This window comes from Trichinella spiralis, assembly GCF_000181795.1.
Source record: "Trichinella spiralis strain ISS 195 chromosome Unknown Scfld4, whole genome shotgun sequence".
NCBI lineage: Eukaryota > Metazoa > Nematoda > Enoplea > Trichinellida > Trichinellidae > Trichinella > Trichinella spiralis.
The window spans coordinates 6,313,987-6,326,366 of record NW_003526943.1 but is presented as its reverse complement, the minus strand read 5'-3'; the positions used below and the strand labels follow the sequence as shown (position 1 = coordinate 6,326,366).

General features: G+C 31.1%; 2 protein-coding genes across 2 annotated transcripts; both read left to right on the top strand.

Moving 5' to 3' along the window:
• Positions 1 to 2,403: 2,403 nt before the first annotated feature.
• Tsp_01557 (trehalase) lies at positions 2,404 to 4,594 on the top strand. The gene is made up of 6 exons (XM_003377317.1): positions 2,404 to 2,543; positions 2,600 to 2,921; positions 2,986 to 3,179; positions 3,301 to 3,506; positions 3,566 to 3,987; positions 4,343 to 4,594. Exons 1-6 carry the CDS (start codon positions 2,404 to 2,406, stop codon positions 4,592 to 4,594), a joined length of 1,536 nt encoding a protein of 511 aa, XP_003377365.1.
• Positions 4,595 to 5,821: 1,227 nt separating this feature from the next.
• On the top strand, positions 5,822 to 12,148 carry Tsp_01558 (phosphorylase B kinase regulatory subunit beta). The gene is made up of 27 exons (XM_003377316.1): positions 5,822 to 5,912; positions 6,159 to 6,180; positions 6,842 to 6,981; positions 7,044 to 7,179; positions 7,394 to 7,493; positions 7,620 to 7,727; positions 7,787 to 7,846; positions 7,907 to 8,043; positions 8,103 to 8,262; positions 8,365 to 8,489; positions 8,662 to 8,792; positions 8,861 to 8,938; positions 8,998 to 9,144; positions 9,213 to 9,310; positions 9,401 to 9,631; positions 9,708 to 9,812; positions 9,886 to 10,059; positions 10,120 to 10,293; positions 10,349 to 10,484; positions 10,567 to 10,624; positions 10,719 to 10,794; positions 10,903 to 11,105; positions 11,179 to 11,313; positions 11,392 to 11,629; positions 11,697 to 11,771; positions 11,851 to 11,973; positions 12,059 to 12,148. Exons 1-27 carry the CDS (start codon positions 5,822 to 5,824, stop codon positions 12,146 to 12,148), a joined length of 3,351 nt encoding a protein of 1,116 aa, XP_003377364.1.
• The last annotated feature ends 232 nt before the right edge of the window (positions 12,149 to 12,380 follow it).

Here is a 12,380-nt window from a genome sequence, read left to right as displayed (position 1 = left end):
TTTAAACAACGCAATTAATAATAATAAATCGTTCAAAACTTTTCAAAAGTGCAGAAGTCATTTTCTCACAAAAAATATTTGCAAAATGTGACCATTTGGATAAATTTGTCATGTTTTATTTATTTTAAATAATTCGAAAAAATCAAATCATGCACAACAAACTAATTTACAAAGGTGAAAACTTTTTTCTCTTTTTTTATATGGAAGTAATTTACATTAAAAGCAAAACTTTTTTATTTCAAAGATTTTATCACTGAATAGCTTGTTATTTAGAGCATGCTTTTTCTTTTCTGCAAAAATACTTTTTTTATTATTGATGATGCCATATTTAACAATGCGTAATGCAATTATTAATAATATAATCTACATTCTTATGGTCTAACGATTTATAACTTACGCATTGAAGAAATGAAACTAAAAGGAATTTCTGCTCGTATGGCAAAAATATTTTTTTGTGAAAATCCGCCGTTTATTTATTTATATGTCTACACAGTTTGTCATACTGAAACGTCCTGTTTGAATTTATTGCAGAGCAATATTGAAAATTTTAAATTATAAAAATTCATTTTCAATTTGGATTTTGAAGAATATCTCAGAATTGTTTTCCTTTTTTTGCAATAAAGCTGTTTTACATATTTCAATTCTAAAACAATATGTTGAATATGTTATGTTCAGTTATTTCAATATATTCTGAATAAATTAACATATTCGAAATATTTATGATATTTCTGATTTATAAACTTCTGTAAAAAACAATGAATATTTAAATGAAATTAAACGCAACACCAATTTGTAAAATATTTCCTTTTTATTTGTATCAACTCTGGTCAGTTTATTACAAATAAAGAAATTTCAAATATGCTTTTGAAAATTTATCATTCCAGTTATGAAACTCTATAAAATGGTTGACAAAAAAGTTATTACCTGTATAAGGATTACATTTTGGTTTCTTATTAACAAGTTTAAATCAAGTAATACAATTAAGTGATAAAAATGCCTTATTAATCTTAAGTTGAATAAATCAAGTATAACCATTTTCAGGTGAAGAACACTTTATTAGTTTCTTCTGCTGTGAATTATGCAACCTCTCAGTTTTCATTTTTAAATATTATAATAAACTTTGTTGAGAAAACAATAGGTACAAATATGTATTATTTTTTATTTAATGTTATATGCTAATTTTATTATTGCATTTAAAGATTAATTTAAGAAATGCATTGCTTATTTAGTATACATTTAAAAAAGTATCGTCCTTTAATGTTCAATTTTATATTAAATATATCAGTACCTCCAGTTTTTATAAATACATTCTACTTTATTATAAAAAATTTCACAGAAAACATGCTAAATGAACTTTGAAGCAAAGTTGATTATAATATAGAATATTCAAATTTTCTTACAGCACTTTACATAGTTACTGTGCATGATTTTATGATACTATTTAAATTTGTGAAATAATAATTTAAATGAATTCATTGTCATTCAAACTACTTTGAAAATTATCAACTTAAATCACTTCTTGGTCTTCACAGCTGCTTCGAATTTCACTTCAAAATATTCTTCTTTAAATGTTCACAGTTCAGATCCATCATCTATTTTCAAATTATTTTTGAAAGAAAATGTGGTAATTTTATATTTACCTTTTTAATAATATTGTATTACTTTCGTATATATATATATGGTATTTTATTTAATTTCTCAAATATTTCAACCTTAAATTTGAATTTATATATGTGTGCATATAATTTTCTGTTAACAATAATGATTCAAAACAAAATTTAATTATTTAATTTAAATTTCATAATGAAGGAGTGTTTTAAACATTTACTGACCCAGTTGAAAATGTTCCTTTTAAGATGTGAGCAATGATTTACAATTTTATGACTACTGGTTAGTCTAGTCCGCTTGTTAAGCAATTGTTAATTAAATAGATTGTGCACGAGATACAGTTTAAAATGTCAAACAGTTTAAAATAAAGTTGTACACTTTAAAATGCCCGCAGTGGAAAAAGGCAATTGAACAAATCAAACTTGCTAACAGTGTCATTAAACAACTGAAAGGGAAATTGTCAGCTTGTAAAAGTAGACGTAATTCATTTTCTTCATTAAAGTGCCGTTATCACACATCACTGGATCGTTGATGATAGTCGAATTTCTCACCTTCGGTACATTTGATTGAATAAATAATTGCCTTAATCAAACAGTAAACACCACCGTTTAGTAACCGAAAGAAATGAATTGTGTTAAAATGTTTTAGATAAAAAAATTGAGAAGTTTTCAACAAATTACTTCCTTTAAGAACAAAAAGAACTTCTCATATCATATATTCCATTCATTTACTAATTGCAATTATTCTTCAACAACAACAAGACCAGCAGCAGCAGCAGTAGCAAATAACAAAAAAATGGTATTCAAATTTCGTCTTTGTCAAAGTTGGCGAATTTATATCACATCCATCTTCTGGTGCAGCATTTTGATAACTGTGAACTCGAGGAGCGAAAATGAGCCACTCATCTATACAAAAGAAAAAATATTAAAACAATGGTATGCTTTGATAAACCCTTACATTTTGAGGCTTTATTTTTCAATCAAAATTTTAGTCACATCTTCTGCCACGGAGAATTGCTCGATGCGGTGCAAAAGTCTCATCTGTTCCAAGATAGCAAGCATTTTGTTGACATGAGTTTGCAGTATAATTGGCGCGACACTTTAAGAGCATTTGACAAAATTGCCAATAAATCTGATAAAAAGGAAATTGAAAATTTTGTTTCAAAATATTTCAACGAACCAGGAACAGATCTTGAAATATGCACTCCTCCAAAGTGGGAAAATTCTCCAGATTCGTTCAAGAAAATCAAAGATCCATTTTTGCAATTTTGGGCTTATAAAATACACAGAAAATGGTTCCGGTTGTGTCGAAAAGTAATTTTGAAAACACAAAGAAGAACATCCTCTTCATAAGCAGTGAAAAATTTTATAATTTCAGGTCAAAGAAGTTGTTAAAGCATTCCCAGATCGTCACTCTATCATCTACGTTCCAAACCCATTTATCATTCCGGGTGGAAGATTTTTAGAGTTCTATTATTGGGATTCATATTGGATAATTAAAGGTTTACTTGCATCTGAAATGTTCGAAGCAGCCAAACAAATGATAGAAAACATGGTCAGCCTGATAGAAAGGTGCAGTATGAATTATTAAGGGAAAGTCTGTATGCTGAAAAATGTTTAGATTTGGATTTATACCAAACGGTGCACGGGTCTATTATTTAAATCGATCTCAGCCTCCTATGCTTGCTTCCAGCGTTGCTGACTATTATGATGCAACCAAAGACAAAACCTTTCTTTTAAAAGTACTGCCATCTTTAGAAAAAGAATATCAATTTTGGTTAAAGCGTCGCTCCTTTATTCATAATGACAAACACTTGCACCAGTATTATGTTAACATTAGTTACCCCAGACCAGAGGCATATCGTGAAGATTTGAAATTATGCTCCAGTGAATTGGATGGTATGAATTTCTTTTTGAAAAAAAGTGTCATATTCTTAATTTAATGATTCACATTTTAGAAAGATCCAAAGCCAAAGTGTGGTCTAACGTAGCATCAGCTTGTGAATCTGGTTGGGATTTCAGCAGTAGATGGTTTGGAAAAGATCAAAGCAAAAACCTTGGTTTGAAAAATATGCGAACAATGCAAATAGTTCCAGTAGATTTAAATGCATTTATATGCGGAAATAATCGACTACTTGCCAAATTGTATGCAGCTGTTGGCAACTTTGACATGGCGACAAAATATGAACAAAGATTTACAAAGGCAAAAGCAATCATGAATGAAATTTTTTGGGATCCTATTGAACAGATGTGGTTTGATTACGATTTGGAAACTTCATCTAAAATTACAAATTATTATTCTTCAAACATGGTACCTTTGTATATGGGATGTACTGATGACAAAGTTTACTATGAAAAAGCAGTTGTCAATTATATGAAGGTTGTAAAATATTTAAAAAAAAACTTTTTTCTCTTTAAAAAAGAAAACAAATTTTATTTAGAAAATGGGATTGTTAAATTTTGCGCATGGTTTCCCAGTGAGTTTGAATAAAACCGGAGAGCAATGGGACTATCCAAATGGTTGGGCACCTCACATTCATATGCTCGTCGAAAGTTTGCGACAAAGTGACAGTTCCGTAATTCAAGAGATAGCTTTTGAAATTGCTCAAAAATGGGTCCACATGATATTCAATGATTACTACTACAGAAACAGTAGCATATTTGAGAAAGTAATATTTGAATTTTTCAGTTCATTAATTAATTGTAATATTTATTTTTTTTTTCGTACATTTCAGTACAACGTAGTGAATCCTAACATTCTGAGCACTGGAGGAGAATACGAAGTTCAAGAAGGGTTTGGATGGACCAATGGAATATTATTAGATTTTCTTCTCACTTTCAGTAATAAAATGACGTCGCCTCAATCTGAAGCAGCATCATTGATAAGCTCGAAAGCCTCACACTTTTTCCTTTCTGCTGTTACGTTCCTGATAATTCTTCTTTTTACTACTGAAAACATCCTTGTCTATTTTTTTCATAATACATAAAATGTTTTGATTTTTAATTACTAATAAAGTTGCTAATTTTTTTATTCGCTTTAGTTCATAAGTAACTGCGATGAACAAATATGTGCATGTATACGAATTTTCCATTTGTCTATTGATTAATTATTTGTACAAGTATAGTCGGTTAAAGTTAATTTGATTAAGCATCATGACGATAAATATTAAAATGAAAAAGTTAAAAAAACAGTCCTTAAGCAATGCATGTTAAATATGCATTATTGTAGCAGTATGATTAATCTTTTACAAATTCATCATAAACAGAAAAGTATTAACAATGACTACACAGCCTTCTTTCAGTGCAAATTACATTTATAATTAATTGACTATGACATTTGTATTAAACAGCAACATGTCAGAAATGAAGGATGCCAATTATATAATTGAAGCACTTATACTGTTTGTTTCTCACAGAAATGTTCATTGAAAATAAATTACTTGATCTTCTAGTTCTTCAAAACGGTACAGACTTCAGTGGGAGATCCAAATAAAGTTGCTTGTCCCGTTTCATATTTCTTTGAGCACAGTGACAATTAACACAGTTGCACTAGGAGTTTATTCATCCAATGAAAGCAGTTGGAATCAACGACAACACGAACAAGCAAACAAACAGCCAAATAGCAACTTTATATCAGGCTTTCTCTCTATCCTTCATCGACTACTACTTTTTTCCTCGATCTCAATAACATTCCTATACTTGCAGGCAAATAGCACGCTATTATTCATCAGGCATCTGTCTAGTCAGAGAGTGCATTAATAATTGAGATTGTTGAATGCACAAATTGTTGAGGGTAGAATTAGTTTCATGTAACATGCAGTGCATCATCGCAATTGTAAGTAAACGTAGTTGCGTAATTTGCAAGTAATTTTCAAGTAAAAAGCAATACAATCACCTTCCCGATGTGGTGTAATTCTGAAAGCAGGTAAACAAGATCATATGTTGAATACAAACAACGGCGTTGGAGTTAGATCAGCTTTTTACCCATTTGTGACATAATGCAGCAGGTTAAATTTCACTAGTAATTTTTATTCAAATAAATTGTAATGAAACACTGATGATGTAAAAAAATGGTCATTCTATAAAACAAAAAATGCAAAATTGCTATAGTTTCCAGCAGTGCTAGAATAAGCATAATTCAATCGAAGAAATGAACATACAAAATATAGATTATAATAAAACAAGTATCGAATATCATTTAAAATATGTGAAAAATGAAACAGCTGCCAAATGCACACCCTCTAAAAGACTGTAACTTTATACTTGAAAATCACGATATTTACACGGTAAAGCTTCAATGCGGAAGTGAATAAACAGTTGTTGCAACTTGTGTAGTGAGTGGATTTTGAAGGAAATTTTTATTTGATGAAGTTTTTGTTGATTATTTAAATATATAATCTGGTTATTATTATGTTTTTTTAATTCTGCTCAGATGAAATGATTTTCCTCACTTAGAAAAATTATATTGTTAAATAATACATCATGAAATATGCAGTTACGTATGTATAGTGTTTGAGATGGCAATGTGAAAATTTATTTTTCTTCCTTTAGTAGGTACATGGTCATTATATAAGTTTATAGAATTTGTGACAATTATTATTTCAGTAGTGATTTTTAATAAAATTAATAAAGAAGAGTAATTTTTTAATAATAGTGACAAGTAATATCTACATATTGACGTTGTTAACAGATACGAAAGGAAAGAAAGAATGAAAGACAATGTTGAAAGTATGACAAGCGCTTGAATGAATTTGTTGTTCAGTTTGTTGCATTTGTAGTAGAAGAATAATTACGAGCTTTATGCTTATTATTTTCTTTTTTGCATTAATTAGTGTGGAAAAAGTTTTTCTTAATCATTTTACTTTTTTAAAGAATTAAAAATTTTTGCTCTATTTATAGTTATTATTTTTTAAAAGTTGTTTAGTTGCGTTTTTGTTAGGGAATGAATGTCATGAAATAAAGCTGCTTTTTAACAGCTGTATGAACTGAAACGTTAGCTTTGTTTGAGAAAAATATATTTGTTTAAATGCATACTGAGATGCTTGCAGTTGTTTAATTGAAAATTCAATGCAAACGCTTCAGCAATTTACATTTGAAAACAGTTAAAATTATCGATGGTGACTGGAATCTATGTTCAGAATGATGTTTGCACGTTAATATGTTTCTTAATATAGCTTTTAGTAAACAAAATATTAATGTTTGCGTTTGATATGTTTGATTTGAATTATGTATAGAAGAAATTCAATGTTGGAAGAAAGGCCATTTTCTCCTGATTCAACTCAATTATTGCATCCTGGCATGAGTCTTAACGTCAGATTTTCCGCGTCGGAAAAGGTCGCTGCTCAACAACAACTTGATTATTACTATGCAGTTGGTAAATGCATTTTGCATTAAATATTTTTTTTTAATTTTTTAAAAATATGCTTCATTTTTAAGTCAAAAAACAAATTCTGCAATTTCAAAGTTATACAACTGGCTTATATCCGCGTTATTCAACTGAAAATAATGTCGGATATGTGAGAGATAGTTTGTATTGTGCAATGACATGTTGGGCACTTTCACGGGGATATTTGTAAGTATACTGTTTCATTTAACTGTCGTTCATTTTTGAAGCATCAACGAATTGTGTCAATGCAAATGCGCTTTGCATCATTGTACGTTCGTTGCTTACACTTTATATATCATAAATGTTTTTAATATTTTTTTGTAAAAATATATAAACTCGATTTTAAAATTGCGATGGGTAACACATTTTTAAATGTATGAATCATTTTTTACTATGAAAGGCGACTGAATGATGATCAGGGTCGGTATTATGAGCTTGGACAAGCAGCAGTGAAAACAATGCGAGGCATATTGTTGTGCTGGATGCGTCAATCAGATAAAGTAAATTTCACTTGATTTGTTGAATTTTTACAGAGGTTTCTGTTCTGTTAATTATTATAATTATTTTGCAAACTTCATTGAATAAGTTGTATTCTTTTTTAAATTTTGCATTGTTGAATTTTTTAGATTGAAAATTTTAAAAGAGTTCATTCTGCGACCTATGCATTGCATTCGAAGTTTAATTTGTTGACAGGTGAAGCTGTGGAGGGAACTGAAAAGTACGGACATTTGCAAGTATGAATTTATTGTTTCAATTTATGGTGAAAATTTTTTGCATTTTCATTTTGTCATAGATTGACGTAGTTGCATTGTTTATTCTTACGTTGGTTCAAATGATCACAAGTGGTCTAGAGGTTGGTTTTGTCTTACTGTAAATTTAAATTTATTATTTTATAAAGAATGAACAATTCTAGATTATTTATACAACTGACGAGGTTAGTTTTGTGCAGAACATTGTGTTTTACATCGAGCGGGCTTACCGTACTCCAGATTTTGGAATGTGGGAAATGGGAACCCGTTACAACGATGGAACTCCTGAATTGCACGCTAGGTTTCAATATTGTTTTCTTGAATTTGAGAAAATTCAATCATAATGCCAACTCTTCTCAGCTCCATTGGCATGGTGAAAGCTGCACTGGAAGCCATCAATGGCTGCAATCTTTATGGTTCCAAAGGTACTGTTGGTAGCGTAATATATGTTGATATTGATGCGCACAACCGCAACCGGACAACTTTTGAAACGTTGCTTCCTAGGGAATCGAATTCAAAAGTAAATTTTAAAGTTATTTATTTAAATTGTATTACGTAGGATGATCGAATTGATAAATTAATAGAGTAATATTTCATAAATTTAGTTTTTGCTTGAATTTAGAACGTCGATGCTTCGTTGATACCTACCATATCGTTTCCTTGTTTTGCTGCGCACGATGAATCACTGTACCACAGAACATTTGCAAAATGTATTAGAAAACTGAAAGGAAAATATGGTTTCAAAAGGTGAACATTTCATTTTCTCATAATGAATTAATTATTCTTTTAAATTTTGGGAAATATCAGTGATGCTTCAGTTTTGATTATTATTCATATAACTTCCCTTTTATTTGACGTTTATCTTTTGATTTCTTTCCTGTTTGCTTTATGATTTTGTTCAATAATTGAAAAATTGAAGGTTTCTTCGTGATGGAAAATTTTGTGTTTTGGAAAATCCGAACCGACAATATTACCAGTCTGGTGAAACTAAATTATTCCAAGGTGTGGAATGCCAGTGGCCCATGTTTTTTGTCTACATGATCATCGACGGTTGGATTTGAAATAGTTGAATAAAATTTTTCTTCTTTTGAAATAATTTTTTCCAAAAAAATTTTCAGGTGTGTACATGGGCAATCAGCGTCAAGTGAAAGTTTACGCTGACTTGTTGGAGCCGTTGTTAATTATGGAAGATAATCGTAAAAAGGAAATAATTCAGTTTTACAATATGCTGAATTTTGTTTTATTATATTTTTAGAAACAATCATGCCGCATTATTATTATTTTCAAACTGAAAGTATTTATCACGAACGTTCGCATCCTGGATCTCAGATCATGCTGCCAAGCTTGGGCAAGGGACTTTTCTTATGGGGCCAAGCATTGTATATAATATCATGTTTGCTTAGTAATATTTTTGTTATAATTGTGATTGGAAAAGAAGTTTAATTCGTTTGATTTTAATCATATTTTTAGAAGAAAATTTGATCCACGTAAGTGACATAGATCCGAGTTATCGTCATTTGCCTGCTAATCAACGACCGAAGATGGATAATCGGCATTCAGTTTTCCAGGTATAAATTGTACTTGATTTGTTGTTCTACGAATTTGTATTTTAGAAGCAACACTTTTGAATTGGATAATAATTTTGTTATATATCTTAGGGTAGTTTAAGAAATCCAGTACTGCAAATCGCCTTTATAACAGAAAGCCAGAAATTGCAGACAATGCTTTCAACATACGGTATAACAACTCAGACGTTGCATCAAGTGGAACCGGTGCAAATTTGGAGCTCTGGACAAATGGTAAAAGTTTTTGAAAATCTTGGAAAAAATGTTCGCTTACAACTGTCCGGTCGTCCGAATCGTCCTCTAGGAGCTCTTGGTACTAGCAAAGTAAGATTCCTCCAGATGGGATTTATCAATGTAGTAGAAAAAAGATAATAATGATAATTGATTAATTTCAATTCAGGTTTATCGTGTATTTGGTGAAACAGTACTTTGCTATCCGTTGTTGTTTGATGTTCAAGATTTTTATTTATCCAGCGATACTGAAGTATTAATTGATGATATCAAGGTGTGAAGTTTGTAAAAAAAGAATTTTATTAGCAAAGTTTATTATCTATTGAATATTGATAATATTTTCTAAGAGAGATTTGAAATTTATCGAATGCCGATGGCAGTTGGCTGGTCGACCGACCATTTGCCTACTTTTAACGGAAGAATTGGTCTGCGGTGAGCATTTTTCGAAAGTTTTAAGTCTGTTGGTAGATTTGAAAAGTGGCCTTTGCAATGGAATACGAGTCCGGGTTGGAAGATTGCAAGTAAAATTGAATTTAAAATATTTTTCAAATGTTCAGTATATTTTGTTTTTGTATTTTTAGAATTTATTGTCAGCTGGTTGTTTCGAACATTTAGATTTCGCCCCTCAAGGATATTCTGTCGATTTCATTCCGGAGCCAATGCGAGAAGTGAAAAGCATGTCTGATTACAGCAGTCTGAGCGACTTGTCCCACTGCTTGATGGAAGCGGTAACAGATAAAGATTTCAACGTTGAGGTATTTGTTTGTTTGTTTGTTTGTTTTGCTCATCGACACGTGCACATTTGCATAGCCGTTCAAAACACAACCAACAGAAGAGATTATTGCCACGTTGAAAAACCTTCCAAAAGCAGCTCTTTATACCCAGTGCAGGTTGTTGTGGTTGTTGTACGAGAGGCATGGTGTTGATTTTAAAATTGTCGACGACAGTATTCACTTTTTGTTTGCTAATAATCAAAACAAAATGCATTTATGAAAAAAAAATTTTTTTATTTTCAATTCATATTTCAGTTACGGTTCGAGTAAAATTGGAACGTGTTTGTCGTCAAGCAGCATTGTCAAAAACATGGTAAAAAATATGTATTTTTTTAAAGCAGATTATGTTTTTTGCTTTATAATCAAATGATAAAATAAACAGAATGTATAAAAGTGTTTGTTTTAAGGCGAGTGGTTCGTTATTGTGCAGCACTGCTTCGCAAAGTGGTCGACAGTTTGGCACCGTCGATCACGTCGATACTAGTTCGAGGAAAAAGAGTATCTAAAGTTTTATTTATTTATTTGTTGTTGTTGTTGTTGTTGTTGAATAAGCAGAAATTAGCATAGTCGATGGGAAATTGTAATTTTCAGTTGACTGTTGGTGTTTTCGGTGGTGAAGAAGTGATCATCGATTCTCCAGTGACTCCGAATGTGATCGAAGAAGAATTGTACAGAGTCTGCTTTCCCCATAATATAGCTGCTTGTGTTTTGCAGCAAGAATTGATTATCGTCTTGGGACATTTCATTTCGGTCGAACCGGAATTGTTTATTGGAATATTAAAAGTTCGAATAGGGTATTTGAAAATTTTAATTAAATTTGTGCATATATATATATATATATATATTTGAATTGTTGTCGTTTCATAGATGGTTGGTTCATGCGTTGAATTTGATGTTGAATTTTGGCAACAAAGAGGGAAATTCATCCGTTTACGATCTGTCGCCGACTGATGTGAAATTGTTGGTGCGCAGTCTGCTTTCGATGAAAAATTTCAGCCAACTGTATATAATAAGCATTTTGTGATTGAAAATGATAATCCAAGTAAGTTTTCTTACATTTTCATATGCTTCAATGTTCAGAACAGCGATGCAACAACGTCAGCTGAACGGATCGTTGAATCGTGTTCCGCCGGATTTTTTCGAACACATGTGGCGAACGTTGGAACGTACATCGGACGGTATTGTGGTCGCCAGCTATCATTTACCCCAACAACCCACTCTGTCAGACATGACCGAGTATGAGTTGAATTTCGCTTTGACCATTGACGAGCTGCTCAGCCGTATCCAAGTACCCGAATACAGGCAAGTCATGGTTGAGGTATGCAAATTTTTTGCAAATTTTCCACTGGACATTCGATTGATATTGAATATTTGTTTTTGATCAGCTTTTCGTCATCTTGTCCATCATTCTTCAACGCAATCCAGAACTGAAATTCAACAAAAAAGTCGACATGGACAAAGTAAAATTCACTAACTGTTCTGTACAAATTTCACTCAAATCTTTCTTTTTTTACCTTACCTTTTTTCTTTCAAAATCAGCTCATATCCCAAGCATTCGGCTATTATGCTGCTGACAAGAATTTAACTGATCGTCAAGATATGACGCCATTTTACGAACTCTATCCACATTTCCTCGGTGGAAGTTCTACTTATTTGGCGAAAGTATGTAAAAATGTGCTTTCTTTTTTTGTTCATCCATTTTGATTTAATAATAGAATAAAATTTTTTCAAATATTTTTATTTTCAGGCAGTGATCAATGACTTGTTGAGCATTGAATCTGACAGTGGTGATTCGAAGAAGCAAATTTCTTGTGACACAGGTTGTCGAGTTAGTTGACCAAGTTGGACGTTTACAGCCATTTTGAATTCATAGTTTCAATTTTATCGCTTAATCAATTAATATGTCTTCATTATTACCATGCCAGAGCATACCGTATTGACTGTAGTAGCTATTGACAAGTAGGTGCTTCAGGTTTCCACTTTCAAATGGTGGTGGTATATTATTTTGAATAGAAAAATTAGAATTTTCATAAATTTATCACTTTTTTTCTAGTTCAATTTAGTTAATG

Coding starts and splice junctions, on each gene's coding strand:
- Tsp_01557 (XM_003377317.1), top strand. CDS start 2,404: ATGGTATTCAAATTTCGTCTTTGTCAAAGTTGGCGAATTTATATCACA. Junction 2,922..2,985: donor GGTTCCGGTTGTGTCGAAAA/GTAATTTTGAAA, acceptor TTATAATTTCAG/GTCAAAGAAGTTGTTAAAGC. Junction 3,180..3,300: donor ATGGTCAGCCTGATAGAAAG/GTGCAGTATGAA, acceptor GCTTGCTTCCAG/CGTTGCTGACTATTATGATG.
- Tsp_01558 (XM_003377316.1), top strand. CDS start 5,822: ATGAAACAGCTGCCAAATGCACACCCTCTAAAAGACTGTAACTTTATA. Junction 7,180..7,393: donor GCACTTTCACGGGGATATTT/GTAAGTATACTG, acceptor TTACTATGAAAG/GCGACTGAATGATGATCAGG. Junction 10,294..10,348: donor ATAAAGATTTCAACGTTGAG/GTATTTGTTTGT, acceptor ACATTTGCATAG/CCGTTCAAAACACAACCAAC.